The sequence below is a fragment of the Rhinoraja longicauda genome, chromosome 23 (genome assembly GCF_053455715.1).
Source record: "Rhinoraja longicauda isolate Sanriku21f chromosome 23, sRhiLon1.1, whole genome shotgun sequence".
Taxonomy (NCBI): domain Eukaryota; kingdom Metazoa; phylum Chordata; class Chondrichthyes; order Rajiformes; family Arhynchobatidae; genus Rhinoraja; species Rhinoraja longicauda.
In genome coordinates, this window is record NC_135975.1 from 23,432,263 (window position 1) to 23,452,360 (window position 20,098).

General features: G+C 38.1%; 1 protein-coding gene across 8 annotated transcripts in view; it reads right to left on the minus strand.

The window, feature by feature from the left end:
* The window catches only part of apaf1 (apoptotic peptidase activating factor 1), a 158,878-nt gene that overhangs the window by 117,865 nt on the left and 20,915 nt on the right, over nucleotides 1–20,098 (minus strand). For all 8 annotated transcript variants that reach the window (XM_078419849.1, XM_078419847.1, XM_078419848.1 and 5 more), the window contains 5 exons: nucleotides 18,931–19,062; nucleotides 11,747–11,985; nucleotides 9,654–9,821; nucleotides 8,265–8,396; nucleotides 4,241–4,354 (listed from right to left, as the gene is read on the minus strand). In XM_078419849.1, coding sequence (XP_078275975.1) covers nucleotides 4,241–4,354; nucleotides 8,265–8,396; nucleotides 9,654–9,821; nucleotides 11,747–11,985; nucleotides 18,931–19,062 — 785 coding nt within the window. The remainder of the gene's footprint in view (nucleotides 1–4,240; nucleotides 4,355–8,264; nucleotides 8,397–9,653; nucleotides 9,822–11,746; nucleotides 11,986–18,930; nucleotides 19,063–20,098) is intronic.

Genomic DNA, 20,098 nt, shown 5'->3' on the forward strand with positions numbered 1-20,098 from the left:
CCCATTCCTTTTCTCCTGAGATGCTGCCTGACCTGCTGAGATACTCCAGCATTTTGTGAATAAATACCTTCGATTTGTACCAGCATCTGCAGTTATTTTCTTATACATTCATTGTTAAATATCACAAAATAATAAAATTACTCCCAACCACACCAATTATATTTGAGAATGTATAATAATGCACCCCCATCTGGAACTGGATCCTCCACTTCCTAACCCATAGACCATAATGAGTAAGGATAGATGCTAACACCAGTTCCCTGCAAGGATGCGTTGTCAGCCATTTACTATACTCTCTCAACACTCCTAACTGTGCAGCCAAATTCTGCTCTAACTCCACCTGTAAGTTTGCAGATAACAGCACCATAGTGAGCAGTATCTGGAACAATTACGAAATGGAGCACAGGAAGGAGATAGAGAACTTAGTGACAGTGTCAAGACAACATCTTCTCCCTGAATGTCAGCAAAATGAAGGAGCGAGTCATTGACTTCAGGAAGTGGGGTGGAGCACATGCTCTAATCTGCATCAATGGTGCCGAAGTGAAGATGGTCAAGACAGTGCAGTTCATAGGTGTAAATATTACCAACGGGTTTGTGCTAGTCCAAACACATTGAAGCTACCGCCAAGAAAGCACACCGGCCTCTACTTCCTCAGAAGAATAACGATATTTGGCATATCCCAAATGACGTACAAATTTCTACAGATACACCACAGAAAGTATTTAGGCATCACAACTTGGATTGGCAACTGCTGTGTCCAAAACTGCGAGATATTTCTGGGCACATTGATCTTTGCAAATCAAGAAAAGCAACTGCATCCTGCGATGTTCTTATACCAGCAATGTTGCTTAATTTTTTTCAAATTAGGCATGAGATGGGCCTCACAGCAACAAGAAACAATTACATGTTAAACACTGCCTATGAAAGGGTAAAGGTGATAATATTAAGAAGCAAAATGAAGGACAAAAGAATGATGATGAATATAAGCCTTCTCACCAATATAAAGAAACATGGTACTGACAAACCTCCTCACTATATTCTCAGGCTTGTTAAGTCAACAACAAAATAGCGCTATAGAGTAATTGTCCAAAACAATGTCGTGATGAAGGCCAAAAATCTCAACTGCTGCTCTCTTACCATTGTAACCAAGTGAAAAAATAAGTATTCACAAATGCTCAGGCAAATCTCCAGATCCATGCAATATCATAAAATTACTAAGAAACCTGCAACAATGCAAATAATGCTAATTAGGGAATACTGTGTAGGGAATATCGTAATGAGTCAGAAAGATTCATAAGTGTGCAATAATTACATTAATGATATAAAACTACTTAACACGCTAAGAATTAAACAGCACCCCAAACCACGCCACTTATTTCAGAGAATATCATGTAATTAAGCTCAAGTCATTCAAATGAATGGAAAATCATTCCCGATGTGAACACATTTGTGAGTCTGCACTGTGACAATTCGCTGTGCGAGCTCTGCCACGTCTCCTTTTTATTGCAACACATTATCAATCATTTGTAAGAACCAATAATTTTCCATGGACCAATGCCGTGGAACATGAGTGCATCCCGACACACTCGGCAAAAGTCTGACTGAAACCAGAAACCACTGCGAATACAGCATGTCATTTAGGGTGGTGCTGTGCCCATCAGAAAGGGCAAAGAAACAGGCCATTCTACGCTGCCAGTCTACATTAGACAATAGACAATAGACAATAGGTGCAGGAGTAGGCCATTCAGCCCTTCGAGCCAGCACCGCCATTCAATGCGATCATGGCTGATCACTCTCAATCAGTACCCCGTTCCTGCCTTCTCCCCATACCCCCTCACTCCGCTATCCTTAAGAGCTCTATCCAGCTCTCTCTTGAAAGCATCCAACGAACTGGCCTCCACTGCCTTCTGAGGCAGAGAATTCCACACCTTCACCACTCTCTGACTGAAAAAGTTCTTCCTCATCTCCGTTCTAAATGGCCTACCCCTTATTCTTAAACTGTGGCCCCTTGTTCTGGACTCCCCCAACATTGGGAACATGTTTCCTGGCATGATCAAATCATAGTAACCACTTTATTGCCATCTATTCTTCAACTATCCAACCAAATCAATTTGGAATATTGTGACAATTTCTATTCCCTCCATTAACTCTTGAATTTAAAGGTTACTTATATCAGCAAATGTTATGATGTTCTGCCTTTTCATTTAGCACAAATGTACTCATCTTCTCAATCACACTCTTGCCTCCATCTCTGATTCTCTTGTGACTATTAAAACAATGACTCACCATCACCTTGGCATTTCTCATATAGCTTTCATCTCAAGCTATATTACAACTGGAGCAATTCAGCACTTCAGGCAGCATCTCTGGAAAACATAGACAATATTTTGAGTCAGGGCCCTTCTTCAGTCTCGAGAAGAAGAGTCCTAACCCAAAACGTCACCTATCCGGTCTGTATCAAAATTATTAACATACACCATATTAAAAGAATAGCACCCACAAATGAACCGCAGGGATACCACTATAATTTAAACTCAAACAGATTTTTAAAAACTTCCACTAAATAACTCATCCATTAACTGCTTTAGCCATGATCGACATCCAACATTATCCTTCACGAGAGGGGCAGGAAGTGCATCTCCCATGTCCCCAGTTCTGTTCTAGCACTGCAAGTCAATTACTTTTCTGTAACTTCATTAGTCAATTCCTCATAAATTTCAAGAAAGTGAAACATATTTATTCTATTTCTCATTGACAAATAATTTTGATATCATTCCTGGAAAGAAGGGTCTCGACCCGAAACGTCACCCATTCCTTCTCTCCCGAGATGCTGCCTGACCCGCTGAGTTACTCCAGCATTTTGTGTTTACCTTCGATTTTAACCAGCATCTGCAGTTTTTTTCCCTCGTCATTCAGCTGCTGATGTGTTAGATATTGATCGCAGCTAACCAACCATTAAAACTTAAGAGTTAAGATGTCATGGTTGCACTCTAAAGTCAAAATTGCATAGTGGAACATCAGAAGTAGTTCACGGTAAAAGTTCACAGTCCAATGATAAAAGTTATAAATCATAGAAATTTCAGCTCAGGAGATGGCTCATCGAGTCGGTCAATTCATCAGTTAGTGAATTCTACATGGAATAATACAAATACACATATTTTTTTTTACAATCAAAAATCTCTTAATGAGAAATGAATGTTCACTTTCAGTGTACCAGTAATAGTCATGATAACGTCCCTTCCTTCTTTTGTATCATGTGAATAGCTCTGATTTACATTTACATGACATTCCATTTGCTACAACCTAAATGGTTAAAATTTACCTGATCAGTAATATAGCTTATGCCTGTAGTTACAACTACAGCCATTAGCCTTAATGCCATGGTAATTTTATTTACTACAATTGCCAGTGCTTCCACTTGAAATATATATTGATGTAAAAGAAGCAAGAGGCCCAAACTAAACTTATACAAAACTCTTAGTTACAATCAAAGCTTTATTTGGGGTTTTTTAAAACACTTTAAAAACAAATTTGTGACTAATGGAAATACTGAAAGCAAAGGCCATTACACCTGTACTGATGCAGAGTTTCTTTCAGATGTTATTTACCCTAAATTTCTCCCCCTTTATCTCTTTTCAAAGATTTTGTTGAAAAAAAGAACTTGCACTTTTGTTTCTTTTCCTTTACAACCCCGAAACTTTCCAAGATACTGAAACACTTTTCAAATGTATTCATGGTCTTAACTGTATACATACAACATCTAATTTGTACACTTCAAGGTTCTACAAGTATCAATGAGGTAATCTGTTTAATAATATTGGTTGAAGGGCAAGTATTAGCCAGCATTCTGAAAGAATTGCAGTGCTATTCCTTATGTGTTGGGAGTTTTTCTGTTACAGCAGGGCTTTAATTTACTGCTTCATTTGAAATGTGGTACCTGACTGCAACATTCCTGTGGTATCAGTGTACATATGTGCTTACATCTTTAAAGTAGAACTCGAATGAAGTAAAAATATTTAAGAATGTTTTAGTTCAAACTTTCCAAATGTGTCCAATAAAGCCCCTGTTTTAAAACCGATCTTTTGTGACAACAGTTTATAAAATAAAGATTTCATAATTTAGTCCATAAACACAAATTTTACAAATATGCCACACATTAAGTCTCAAATGGTTGTTTCCCCATCTTCCATGCAAATGCTCAAACATAGAGGTGACCTTTTTAAGTCATTGTGAGACATACCTCCTCATCCAGCACCTGCCTATATTCCACAAAGTCATTTATTAAGTGGGCGGGACCCATCACTTCAGTCTTGGCCTTTATCCAATCCATTGAAAACATCAGTGAGCAGAGTTCCTATGAAAAATAATTTCGATGTTCAGTACTGAATTTTGAATTGAATTGTTGAAAGAGTAAATGTAAAATATAACCTGTCCATAAAACTAAAAGTTAAATTCATACTCTGGAAATTACAAGACAAGCAACAACATTCCTTCACAAGAATGTAACACATTAGCCACATGTTGCTATTGAAACTATCCAGAAAGTAAGTGTGCTCTTGACTAGAAGGGGTTAGAAGGAATTTGATACAGAATTGCTGCTCAAGCAGTACATTTATGCAATTAATTGAGTCTGCCTGTTTCATCTTCGGTGAGGTAAAAGCAGAGATTACAGACAAGTTTACCCAATCTTAGCCTGGCATATTACAACAATCTCAGAATGCTACTGACTTCAGTCATATACATTGCAGGTCATAGTCCAAGTGACTACATGCAAACAGTTAGAGAGTTACATGTGATGGCAAATGAAAAACAAAGATCGAAACAAAAGGTAAGCCACCAAGGTTGTATCCTATTCACTCATTATTTGCTATTTAAACTTGCCCTAATAAAAATACATATTCAAATTAATTAAACTAACTCTAAAGAACATGAAAAATGTTAGTAACATTCTACATTCTTACCCAATTTCAAAAGACTATCAGCCAGATCATATTCTTAATTATTTCAGTTATGGTTACTCGGGTAAAATTACAATGGTTCAACTGCATGTATTACATTTTAAGAGTGATGGGAAATGATGAAATATTTACAACGCAAGTCATTATGGACTCAACTCCTTTGTTGAAAAAAAACACATTATTAAATTCCTGATAATGAAAAAGCTAATTTATTAATCTATAAAATAAGAAATTTAATACACTGGCTTATCTGAAATACAAACTCAATTTCTAACAATTTTCTTACAAAAATTATTTTGTGATGTAATACTCATTACCATCCCTATGTGAAGCATGCAGATTAACTATTCCATTAGGAGATGGAATTTAAAAAGATTAATTATGTATAGAACGTAACTCAGTTAAAGATCCCACCCCCGATTAAATTACTTATTCTTTTCTTCAAAAGAAATATTTTATTCTTTCCTCGCCAAGTCACTCTGGCCATGAGAGAGAGGGAATGAAAATGTCACTTAGGAATATGTAAAAAATTGCTTGGCAGCACTTCATTATTTGATTATATCTATACCGGAAAGCAGAACAATTGCCTATGAATGAATGGAAGATTTAAATCCCAACTATTACTTTCAATAGTCAATAGTCAATAGTCAATTTATTTGTCACATACACATAAATGTGCAGTGAAATGAAAAATTACCCGCAGTTCAACAATAAGACCAATAAAAATAAGCAATAAAAATGCAATAACACATACAATCATAAACCAACATCAAACAAAAGAAGCATCCATCATAGTGAGTCGCCTCCAGTCACCTCCTCACTGTGATGGAAGGCCAGAATGTATTTTTCTCTTCTCTTGCCGTCTTCTCCCGTGGTCAGGCTGTTGGAGTTGCCACATCGGGGGGGGTCGGGGCTCCCGACATTGAAGCGCCGCGCCGGATGGTGAAAGGTTCGCAGCGGGCCGACCCAAGCCCCGCGATCCGGGGTGGGCGAAGACGCTGCCGCTGCTGGAGCTCCCGATGTCGGCCCCCACCCAGGGGCCTGCGGGCTTCCGACGTCCAGGCGTCCCGCGCCGAAGCCTCCGGAGACGAGTCGCAGCCGCTCCCGCAGCCTCTGAAGGCAGCCAACGCCGCAGGTGGTAAGTCCGGGCGCGGGCTCTGCGAACCAGAGCCCGGGTGGTCCCAGCTGGAGCCCGCCAGCTCCAGGTGCATGGCCGATGGTAGGCCGCAGCGGGAACGGAGACACGACACAGAAAACAAAGGTCGGGTCTCCGTTCGGGAGAGACAATGTTACAGTTCCCACCCCTCCCCCCCCCCCCCCCCACATAACACACAACCGCAAACACTATATCATATTTAAACTACTATTAAGACAAAAACAACAAAAAACACAAAAGACAACGGACTGCAGGCAAGCCGCAGCTGCGAGGGCAGCGCTGGCTCCAACTTTGTATCTTCATTTGTAATCAGCCGGAGATCTGAAAAGGTCAGTTGGTTTCCATATTCTCAACAATACAGCTATAATGAAATGTCTATTTACATGGTTGTTTTTGCAGCTAAACTGAATTTTACATAATTACAACTGTAACACACATCCATTAATTGTACAACATCCAAATATCTTTGCAATAAAATGGATTGGAACTTGTGAATGGAAAACAAAAAGCAACAGCTTTAACTTTCTTCTGTTAAATTTAAAACAATTCTTGAGATTAAATTCAGAGGTATCTCTGGTGCATTAATTCAAAGCCATCTGCATTCACGGGCCACCACCTCAAATGAATTAAAGGTATCACAAAATGCTGGAGTAACTCAGCAATCAGGCAGCATCTCAGGAGAGAAGGAATGGGTGACGTTTCGGGTCGAGACCCTTCTTCAGACCCATTCGTTCTCTCCTGAGATGCTGCCTGACCCGCTGAGTTACTCCAGCATTTTGTGATATCTTCGATTTGTCCCAGCATCTGCAGTTATTTTCCTACCTCAAATGAATTAATCACTACCGAGTGAAATTAATTTAAAAAAATCCAAGTTATTGTGCTACAAATTAAAAATACAAAAATATTACACAAAATCAATATCATCCATTTAAATATGCCCAAAATAGAAACAAAAATCCTTTTCCAGGATACTAACAGCAGAGTGCACAAAATCATGCAATTTTTAAAGTGATGCCACTGAAATATGTCTGGAACTAACTCATGAATCTACCATTTAAGAAATCCCAGATGACTTTGTCAAGCAAATGGCAACTAAAGCAAAACAAATTGAAAAGCAAGTAACAATTGGTAATTTGAATAGCAAGAGTCATGTTATAATGCAATAACTGTTTCATGACAAGGCTTAACCACCCACACAGTTAAAGCTATCTGCTTGTCAAATATAAAGTTTCTAATGCAATCAGGTAAAATAAATATCATCAGAATATTCAACCTTTCAAATGTATATAATGGAGTAATTAAACAAAGGAGACCTTATTAATTTATCTTCACCGCAGCATAAAAAAGAATTCCTAATAATAGCACAAGAAAAAAAATCTTAATTGTTTCTTCTGTGGTTACATTTATGGCTGCTTGAAAACTAAGTAAATATAAACGGTTTTTAAATATGACATTTTAAACATGAAATAGTTCATAAAATCAAGGAAGAAATGAACATTTATGGCCACACATAAGGTTATTAGCTCAATTGATCGAAAATTGTTTCTGGGTGTAAAAAAGCCATGATAACCTTGAGAGTGTTACACAATGGGCGGCACGGTAGCGCAGCGGTAGAGTTGCTGCTTTACAGCGAATGCAGCGCCGGAGACTCAGGTTCGATCCTGACTACGGGTGCTGCACTGTAAGGAGTTTGTACGTCCTCCCCGTGACCTGCGTGGGTTTTCTCCGAGATCTTCGGTTTCCTCCCACACTCCAAAGACGTACAGGTATGTAGGTTAATTGACTGGGTAAATATAAAAATTGTCCCTAGTGGGTGTAGGATAGTGTTAATGTGCGGGGATCGCTGGGCGGCGCGGACTTGGTGGGCCGAAAAGGCCTGTTTCTGCGCTGTATATATATGATATGATATGATAATTGTTTTCTTGCACTGTGGTCTTGGCAACAATAAATGGAAAGGCTATGACCAGATCAAGACAGGATTCTGTGGCCAGTATAAGTACATGTTCTACATGGTACAAGTACCAATAATTACATTTATTATGGTACAAGTACATTTTCTATTTCAATATAGTTATTTCAGCAATGGCAACCAGCATCTTTAAGGCAGGTTTTACTTTTTGAGACAATGTGTTCACAAAATGAGTACTGACCTTTTTCAAATTGGCTTTGGCCATGTGGTCTGCCAGAAAACTGTACCAATAAATACAATCCTCATCAGAAGGAGATGGAAACACATTTTTATATGTCTTCTGATACTGACGAACCATTTTGACATGTAAATCCTAAATAAAAAATAAAGTAATCCATTACTCTTCAAGTGTTCTAATAATATATAATGTGCATAAATTGGATAGTCTTGTACTCATTTATTTTTCTCAAATACACTGTTTAAAAATGAAAATTGGGAACTTGCTCCAATTGTAGGTCTCAACTACAATTTTGAAAATGGCAGAACATTCACTGCACATATTCTGACCATTGGTTTGTACATTGTGGGGATCTACAGATGGGTGGCGCAAAGGTACAGCTTGCTGAGCTTGGCATCAGCTCCAGTGACCAGCTTCAATCCAGACGTTGTGTGCCTATTTGTACATTCATTGTGTGGGTAATCCCTGGGAGTATTGGTCTATTCACACATCCTAAAGAGATTGGGATTGATAGATAAATAAGCCATTAAAAAATTGCCTTCGGTGAAGGTGAGGGGTGAAATCAAAGGAAGATTGTGGAGAATAGAATGCAGGAAAAATTATTGAGAATAGGATTAATCTATGAGCCTGCACAGATAGGCCAAAATACCATTGAAGATGATAATTCATTTGGAGTGTTCAGCGGATGCAGGGATTGAAGAGTATAAAGTAACTTCAGATGACCACCATTCAACAACACCCCACACACTATTGTATTCCAGACTTTACAAGAATTGTTAGCAAACAAGGCTCACACCAAGAGCACTCTGACCAGTACATGCTCGGTATAGATGGCACGGTATTTTTTTATTATTTTTCACCTTTGCTGCCTCTTGTCCATCAAACATAAATGATTGTAATCTCAAGTGACTTTGTAAACATTTTGTGAGTAATATCCAAAATATCTGGCACCTCTTTGGAAATGCAATATTTCTGTGCACATGCATTCGAATAGTTTAGTGATGCAGCATGAAAACAGGCCTTAGGCCCACTGAGTCCACGCCAACCATCACTAATCCCTTCAGACTAGTTCTATGTTATCCCACTTTACACTCTGGGGGCAATTTATGAAGGCCATTTAACCTACATCTGCATGTCATTGGGACGTGGGGGGATACCTTTACATCTGGAGGAAACCCATGTGGTCACAGGGAAAACAAGCAAACTCCCTGGTCACAGGGAGACAGCACCCGAGGTCACGATCGAACCTGGTTCTTTGGTGCTGAGGCAGCAACTCTAACAACTGTACAACAGTTCCACCCAGTTAGTTAATTAAAGTAAAACTAATGTAGACAAGAAGTCAAGCATGCAAAATGACGAACAGGACAAGATGTTTATAGAAATAAGATCTACCATAAGTTGATCTTGATTTTGTTCAGTCAGAAAGTCCAATTGTAAATCATGCAGGTAATACCGAAAGGATCTCTTGTTTCGGTCACAGAATAGTAAAGATTTGTTGACAAAAACTTGTAAAATATCTTCCACTTCTTCCACATCCATTTCCCACAGAATACACAGAACCTGTTCAAGATATGAAAGATCACAATAATAAATATCACAAGACATTTCAAAATTTTTATTCCTCTAAAGAAAATTAATTGCAAGCATCAATCAATATATATGCCCCACTTCCTTTGATCAAGACCTATACAAATTTTATCTGAAGTTCTAAGTGTTTAATATCCCAGATTCATACACCAAAATTCAAAACATCTTTGAAAACATATGGCAATATGTATTGTAAAGCAAAAAATGAGAACTCTTTGGCATTTGATTGGTATACTTGCAGGGATGGTTCTAGTTAGTTGAAAAACAAATTAAAAGGCAGACCTCACTCTAACAAATATAATGGATGAATCACGCTGAAAGATGTCAAAATATACAGCAAATTTGCATTCACCCAAGTCCACAAAAATGCAAGCAAAATGTATTTTGTCTTCTCGGTTCTTACTTTGATTGACCGCTATCAAACCACTTGCACACTGAGGCACCGCGCTAGAGTGAAAACGGTGTTATGTGAAAAGTTTTGATCCATCCAGGAGACAATTACTTCAGTTCAGTTAGATTATTGTAATATAAGGTGGCCAAATGTATCTCCACATCATCTTGACAGATTTATTGGTAATGTTTTATCAATGTATAAAATGAATCATATTATATGCAATTCCACAGTTTTCTTCAGAATAATTCATTTTCATTATGTTTAAGAACCAGTTTTCTTTGCACTATCCACAATTACCTATTTTCGAAAGGCTGTCAAAAGGATTGATGTAATCAAACTCCACTGCTCACTACAGGCAAGTTTCAAAATGGCCCATGACAGAAGTGATAAGTTTGAATAAATATAAACAGAAACTATTCTACAGATAATTCTGCTCATTCCACAATGCAGCAAATGAAATTACAATTAAATTTTCAGTGCGTCTTTTCAGTAACTTCATACCGCCATCTGTAAAGAACATTACAGAGTTTACTATTTACTCAGAGCTCCCAATTAAATAAACTTAATATCAGAAAGTGCCCTCCAGGTCACATAATAGAAATCAGCCGACTTATTCACATGTTTACACCTTGTCCAAAAGTGATAACTATCCATGGAAGTAGAGGGTCTGGTTTTCCAGCAGCATCTGCCAATTTACCAGTAGCTGAAAACCAACAAGACATGCTTGGCTGCATCACCACCCGTCTCCTTTTCTTGTGCCTACGGGATACTGGCATAACATACAATTGCCTGTAAACGTATATTAAAATGTCAATTATATTCTCCCACTTGCTTTGAATATAGTGGACCAAGAAGATGCATTATCTTATTTGGTACTAATAACACAAGATGCCATTCAACCCATGCCAGCTTCCAAAGAAGCTATCATCAGTACTATTTTCCCACTCTTTATTTCCCTATGACTTGTTCATACTTGTTCTCACGTGCTCATCAACTCACCTTTTTTCCTTTGACATTAATCCATATTACGGGATAATTTGTAGCAGCCAATTAACTTTTGGAACATGGAAGAGAAAATGCAGAATCTGAAGAATAGCAAAGGGGTCAAGATTGAACTCTGGAGCTGTGAGGCATTGGTGCTAACTAGCGTGCCATCTAAAATTCTAAGCCACTATAAGTGCCTTGAATGTTCATTTGCAGTCTGTGCACTCTCTCTGTGAGGAGATTTCAGGAACTGACTAGAATTTTATTTACAGCTTTAGAAATACTTAGATAGATCAAAGAATGTTCAGGCCTCTACGGCAAGTTTCCTGAGCCACTTTGGCCTAATAATTTGGCAAAGACCAAGAATCGCTTACAACTAGCAAATGATCCCAAGATGGATATAAACACAAGTCAACTCAATGCAGACTTCTCCCACATATTACCACCTGCTAATGAAAAATCACAGGTATCAAACTTTTAAATGCAAATTCACATATTATTAGAAGAGAGTAGAACTTGCCTTAGTTGGTACTTTCACATCTTTTTTAAGTATAGAGAGGTCCTTGTAGTATTCTCTATGGTCCTGCTCCAATACCTCAATGCTAATTGCCATAGCCTCATCGAGTGCCTCATAATCATAGGAGGATGACTTACGAATTCTTTTGAACTGTTTACTCTGCAGCTGTTTGAGGTAATAAGCCCAACGATTTGGAAATTCTCTCAACAAAGCACCAATAAGGGAGACAACCAGAGGAGAACCTGAAAAATATTAATACATGTTTCCAATTAAAGTATTTCCGAAAAATAGCTAGATTATTGGTATTGGTTTATTATTGCCACGTGCATCAAGATGCTGTGAAAAATTATGTTATATGTGCCATCCGGGCAAATAATACCGTAGGTGGTGCAAAATGGAAAATAAACAGAGAACAAAATGTGGTGTTATTTTATAAAGCTAGAGCCATGAAAAGGTCAGTTATTATGTTGGCAAACAATGTATCACATTATGATTAAAGCTAATTTTTAAACAAGCTCTGATCAATTAAATAATTTTTCCCATGATTATCAAAGCAAACTGAATCTTCCATGGCCTCTACTCCAAGTTTCCTAATCCAGTTTGGCTCAATAATTTGGCACAGACCAAGAATGCTTACGGCTAACAAAGGATTCCACGGAGAACAGAAATGCAAGAGCAACTCAAGCAGACTTCTCCCACATAGGGTTACCCACTGGGTTACCACAGCACTTTGTGTCTATTTTTGTATGCTGACCTTTAGCATTATGTTTTCTAATTGCGGATGGTGGGCATTTGGAATGAAATGACTACTAGATCTTAATCACTATATCTGGAAAAGACAATTTAAACTTTAATAATGTAAAATGCAGTTCTAGGAAAAACCATAACCAGCTTCAAAAAATTAAGGCCATTCAATCATTCATTCCCTTAATAGCCTATCCCCTTCCACATTATCTTCCTCCTCTGCTTCTCCAAACAATCTATTCAATAAACATTATAGCCCAGAAGTAAAATAATTTAAATCCCAACTCGTTCTCTAATCTCTGCTTAAACCTGCGATCCATGGTGATAATCTCAATCAGATCAGAATCTGTTTCATTTAGATTTCCGAATGTGAACACATACTCTGGCACTTCATCTCTTCAACCAAGCCATGACCTTTTACAAGATGCCAGCCAAGTTAACTTATCTTGAACCATTACCAAATACACCAGATAAAGTCTTACCCACACCCTTACTCAACAAGAATAGAGATTTAACACAATTCCCTTTCTTGATTCCACACTGTCGCCTGTACTGAGCTGCTAAAACCTCAAATTTAATATTATGCCCTGCAGTCCAAAAGTCTTTCCCTATTTGCCACGTAACGCAAACATCTGCTGTTCATTAATTTACCTGCCCAAACCATTCAGAGCTCCATGATTTTGATTTACCGTCTCCATTGCCTGAAATTCTCTCCTCCTTACTGCATCTCTGATACTTGAACCTCATCCCAAAACCTCAAGATGCCAAGAAGTTATAATAATTTGATTACAAACATAATGTAGACCAGCACTATGAAAGAAGCTTTACATTTTTAGTAGGAAAGAATGATTATTTTTGAATGAACCCGTTGACTGCAAAAGAGATTAGCACTGGGGCTGCAAAGTGTAAAAGGGAAGAGCAGTATAGGCAGGTACTTCTCTTTATAACTACATAAGAGCATTCAAGACTACAGTAAAACTCCGATAATCTGTCAAAGATTGTTCAAAATTCCCGATGGTTCAGCATCTGTTAACTGGGATCTAATTAGCATACTTCCTTTAAACTCCATTTTCCTCGCTACCTTTAAAATATACAGGTTCCGTATACCGTATTCCATTTAACGTCAATTGGCTCACTGGAAAACGTATTGTACATCAAAAAGTGAATTAAAAGTGTGTTGGGATTTTACTAAGAATAACATCCTACGTCTGGAAAATCTGCCCATTCAGTACCATTGAAGTGGTTAGGTGCTGTCTTATTGGAGTTTTACTGTAATTCGCTTCGGTGGTCATGTCACACATACTTCTAATTCAAATCCTTTTTTGGTGAACTTTACCTTGCATTTATCTCCCAATGTTATCTGGAGTCTCAACTCATTTTTTAAGTGAGAGTGTCTGCCACAATCGAATTTCAGTATTTGAGTCTTCAGCTCCTGAACTGTACTTCAGGAAAGAGTCATTGCCGATAGGAACAAGGCGAGGGAACAAGAGAAAATTGGAAAAGAGGGTGGGAAAATAATGTGAATCGTACTTCTTTGCAACAATCTGATTTTTGTTACAGGTGAATGATAGCCAAATGAAGGCTAGTGTGTTATTGCACATGTTTTTTTAAAAATTGTATATTTGTAAGCATTCCAATGTTAAAGGAAGAAAATAATTTGTGACATCTGAGTTTCTCAGGCTTAAAGCTTAAAGATGGATGCTCCAGGAAGCAGAGAATTTCCTGGAATTAACAACAACCAACAATTGAAACGAACAAATGTGAATAAATAAATCATACTCAGTGCCATAATTTAATATTGTTAGCTGAGCACTTTTACCATTTGTCCAGAAGAGTGTTTCTATTTAAAGAACTGGAATATGAACACATCGTAACATAATCTTCTCAAGGTGAAAATTATTATATTCACATCCAGAGAAAAAACTATGAAGGCCAAAACTCTGGCGTTCAATAATCTGAGGTGGCATTGGACACAATTCAAAGTGCCAAATTTCTTCATAGCTGGACCTCAAGGAAGAAAGAAAGGTATCACAAAAGTCCAATTAAATTATTGATTAAAACTCTGCAGCACCTCATCAAAATGTGTTTTACTCCAAGCAGTTTCACTTGTCAGTAAAAGATTTCAAACACATTGCCTTAGATATGTATCATAGTCCACAAAACAAATTCGATATTTTTATTGCCTTATTACTGACAGTAAAGACCACCACTGTCCTCAAGTTAATATCGCAAGAACTTTCTAATCATCCACAAGAGAGAGGCCCTTTGTTTTGCAGTTCTCCATTAAACATTGCTATGAAGCATTGCTATGTTCTCTGCATATACATCATGCTAAGCTCCTGCAGCACCATCTGTCACAAAAGGCTAGAAAACCGGTGCACTAGAATCTCATTGCTCCAGTTTATAGCTGTTTGAGAAAAGTCAAATGGACAAATTATGGAAGTGTGTCAAGGGCTATTTTCATTGTTGTTAACAAAATGGCTCTCAAATAAATAACAAACGAGAAAGTGAAATTGCTCCGGTGCTGTTTGATTCTGTTTTCTGTTCAGTGAACTGCTATTTGTTCCCCATGTGTAAGTGAAAATAAGAATGACATTACATGGCCTAGAGCAAGACTTTGGCGAGTTCTTGTATTTTCCTGGTCCTTTGACCTATTTTCAAACAATGCCAATTAATTCCAATTAGATGAAGTGGGAGAGAAAATATAGTACACGAAGGAATAAACAATTCCAATTACAATTCAAATCCTATTACAGCAATATTGAAAGATAATTTTTTTTGCCAAATTTGAATAAATGAGTCCATACGATGAAACAATAGTTTACTTGCTCAGGAGAGAGCAGTTAGAAATACTGCAACTGTCTCGGCAACCATTTGAAAGCTACTTCCTTCTACCTAGGGTAAAGCTTCTAAATGGAATGAAAATTAAAAATAATTTCAGATTATGAAAAGGCTGAAATAAAAACAGAAAATGCTGGAAAACCCAGCAGGTCAGGCAACATCTGTGGAAAAAAAGAAGTCAATGTTTCAGATCAGCAGTCTTTTGTCAGAACTGGGAAAGAGAGATGCATGGCAGTTTTCACTAGGAGAAAAGGTGGAGCAGATATATGAACGACAAGATGAATGGACTCAACAGATCAGTTAGCATCTGTGGAGGCAAAAGGTGTTGGTCAACGTTTCAGATTGAAATCTCTGCATCAGGGCTGCAATGAGATGAAAGGTTTATAGCACGGCAGTGTGTGTGTGCGTAGGCTGGTAACTGAGGGGACAATAGGTTGATAGAATCGAATTGGGGAGGGGATGGGAAAGTAAAACAACTACAGAAGAAAACAAGGTGGGCAGGTGAGTGTGTTTCGGAGAATGCCACGGCTGTGGGTTATGTGAAATTGGAAAATTCAATGTTCATACCATTAGGCAAGTGGAATGTGAGATGTTGTTCTTCCAATTTATATTTAAGAATGGAGAGGGCCGAGGATAGATAGCATGGTGTGGGAGTGGGAAGGAAAGTTAACAATGACATGTGATCGGTGGCTCAAGATGGCTACTGCTGAAGGAGTCCAGGCACTTTGCAAAAGAGTCACTTAGTCTACACTTGGTTTCATCAATGTGGAAGAGGCAACATCGCAACTACTGAATGTAATTGACCACGAAGAAGTGTAGGGATGGGTGTTGCATCCACTACAATTACTGGGATAAATGCCAGATGATAAGCAGCGGTGGTTGGGGAGCGATGAAGGGGTCACGAATAGAGTGGTGCCAGCGAAAAGCAGAAAGTGGGAGAAAGGGACAAGTGTGAACAATGGTGGGATCATGTTTGATAACCCGTATCACTTCCAACCTGGTCTACTGCGTTCAGTGCTTATAATGTGGCTTTCCAACATTGGAGAAACCAAGTATAGACTAGGCAACCACATTGCAGAGCACCAGCACATTCTGCCTCAGCCATCTTGAGCTTTTAACTCTCCATCCCAATCAGTCTGTCCTCGGCCTTCTCCATTGCTACAAAGAGGCCAAATACAAATTGGAAGAACAACATCTCATATTTCACTTGGGTAGCTTACAGCCCAATGGAATGAATATTGAATTTGCCAATTTGAAGTAACCCGCACCCCAGTCTTCTGCTCCCTAACACACTCACATGACCACCTTTTCTTGTTCACCTATCACATTCCCTTCCCCCACTGGATTCCATCTGTCCAACACCCCTCTCAGTCTGATTTCACTGATCACCTAACAATCTCCCACACACCCCTCCATCTAGTACTTCTATATATTAGCAATCGTTCTCCTTCCTGCTCAGACCTGACGCAGGGTCTCGGCCTAAAACTTGATTTATATCTTAGCCTCGAGAGATGCTGCTTAACCCACTGCATTCTTCCAGGATCTCATTTTTGGTCCAGATTCCAACATCTGCATTCTTTTTCATCTTCATACTTATGGTTTTCATCGTACTTCTTTTGAATTGTAACATGGAAATTTGAGTTTGTCAGCTTGAAGTGTGATTGGCAGAATATGTGGTATGAAGAATATTTTATATATACCAGAAAAGCAGGTCAGTGTTGATTAGCATAAAGTTGCACACTAGTTAATTATACACAAATTTACAAAGACAAGAACACGACATGACATAAAACATATTGGCCCAGTTTTTATTACAGATAGAAAGTTACTCACCATGGACCTCAATTAAAGCAATGCAAAATGTTTTAGCAGGCTCCAGAGCATAGATTTCCTTAAACACAATGTCACTTTGAGTTTGGAACTATTTTTAGGATATGTGTTGCATCTTGTACTGGGAGAGGCAGGAGGCAGGTGTGTCAGTCAACCATATTGAACATTTATCATCCACAGTAATGCAGCAGGTAAAAGGCGAGGATTATAATTCATACTATTAGAATTTGCAGAAATCCAAACAAAGATTGGAAATACGTATAGGATTAAGTGAGAAATTAAAATACCGCAAGCTTTGAAAAATGAAATCAACCAACTTTTAAAATCTTTTGAGAGAATGGTAGTCTTCACTTCAGCAGTAGGTTTTTTTAAAGACTAGTATATTGCTTAGCAGCACTTGGATTTAGTAAGCCACTAAAAACTCCTTTACTCATAATTGAGTAAAGCTTAACATTTTTTCTTTTTTTGATAGTGAAACAGTGCAGCTGATGGAAGAGATGGGTATCACTGACAGCATTTGCTGGATTCCAGGTTTAACTGCACAGATGTAAATACCAGATGTTGCTCTCAGTGAAAACTGGAGGTAAACATTTTCCAGTGTTACTCCACAAATTACAGGCCAGTATCTTTTTTCCCCAACTTACTTTAGAGATTGCTTCCTTTCTAACCCACAAAACCAAATGCATTTGTTTATAGTGCTCAATTAAGAAGCTGGAAAGATTCAGCTCCAGTAAATGTGATTCGATTACTTCTTTAAGCCCGCCCTGAACACGCGTTCAACACATAGGAAGTGTCTGTTCCGCATAACATTGTTATAATATTTGAAGTATGAATCAACTGACACTCCAAAGGTAGTATTCTGAATTTAACAATTTATTGCTTAAGTAAAAGGCACTTACATTATAAAGAAAATGGAATCGAGATGTATTCCTTAGAAAAATACATGAAACTAAATTCTCCTGCAAAATGCATTCAAATCATACAGCTGAAGTTATATAATTGGATCTCAATATCCATTAAACTGGCAATATTATTTGCCAAAGTTATAATGAAATTAAGAATGATAAGTTAATGCTAAAATTCAGTTTTTGATTGGCATGTATTTCAAAACTTCATCCTATGAGTGATTTAAATCATGCAACTTTGTCTTATGACACACAGTAGTTTCAATATTAATCTATATATATTATACTGATCTTCAGATACACAAGTACTGTGCAGGAAGTTATCATTTTACAATTCAACAAAATCCAACATTACCATAATTACGTATTGCTTTACGAAAAGAAACGAGCTTCAAAACTGTGTTACACTGCCATTCAGTGGTAAAGCTAAATACTGCAGCACCAATGCAAAATAACAACGTAGCAATGCAAGTAACTGAAGACAAACATAAACTGCTGGAGTAACTCAGCAGGACAGGCAGCATCTCTGGAGAGAAGGAATGGGGGACGTTTCGGGTCGGGACGTTTCGGGTCGGGACCCTTCGTCGGACTGCACCCGAAACATCCTTTCTATTCCTTTTCTCCAGACATGCTGCCTGTCCCACTGAGTTACTCCAGCATTTTGTGTCTATCTTCGGTGTAAACCAGCATCTGCAGTTCCTTCCTACACAATGCAAAATAACTGCTCCCATTTAGCTATTCTTGTAGCTAAAGAAAACGCAGGCATAATCTGTCTTTTTGGTTATAGCTTCTCTCCAATTCTATCCAGTGTTGTTTCTTACTTGCAAAGCAATCCATTTAGTTCCCATTCTCCTTTAGATGACTTACCTTTGCACTCCTGCACTATGGTGTGTGCTTCATCTGGCAAACAGGAGACCTTCAAATTAACAAAACGTGCTAGTATTTCCAATCCTTCATCATTGCTCAGGCCACTTTGCACCAAAATGAGGAATTTATTCCCTGCAAAACATTTTTTAAAGTTTAATGAGTGTTTATCTGTAGGATTTACTTATCTAATTCGTAAGGCTGATTGGAATCACGATTCAATAACAACCAAGATGATTTGAGATTTTCAGAGATAAACAGGAATCTGCCTATCCTATGTCATTTGAATGGTAATTGTCTGCTTGTATTCTCATTTCATCAGGCGAGAGAGGTACCTAATGGTGAGGCAGATTCGATCTTTGAATAGACTCTAGTCCTCAACAGAAAATCTTACCAAAAAACAGAAATAATAAATCAATTCCCCAAATACACCCACGGTAGTAGAAGATTGTGACTCTAATTTCACGTTCATGCAAGTTAACTGTATCTTTTATTTGCCAATTTTTAATTAACTTGAAATTCCTGCAAAGTAGTGCACAAAGTATCCACCTGCTTATTTCATTTGTACCTGTCGTGGGACCCAGCACAAACATCTGTGTCCTCTGGTCTTAGACCCTCCCACTAGTGGAAATACCTCTGCACATCCACTTTATCCAGTCCTTTCATTATTCAGTAAATGTCAATGAGGTCCCTCTCTCATCCTTCTAAACTCCAGCAAGTACAGGGCCAAAGCCGTCAAACATTAACCCAATCATCCCCGGGATAATTCTCGTAAACCTTCTCTGGGCCCTCTCCAATGCCAGCATAACCCTCCTCAGATATGTGGCCCAACACTGCCCACAATACAGCAAATATGGTCAGACCAGTACCCTATAAAGCCTCAACATTACATCCTTGCTTTTATATTCTAGTGCTAAAATGCTAAAATATAAAAGCAGGGATGTAATGCTGAGGCATTTTAGGGTATTGATCAGACAGCTTTTTGATTATTTGAAGTATACTCTCTCATGACCATAATTCTGTGCTGCATTACCTCCAAGCGGTTTGTTGCCCACATACTGAATATCTGAATAAAGTATCTCAAATGGAGTTTGATCACTAATAAATTCTAAATAGTTTGTTGTAATGGCTCAGAACTCATTGCTAAAATACATGACACTAACAGTATTTA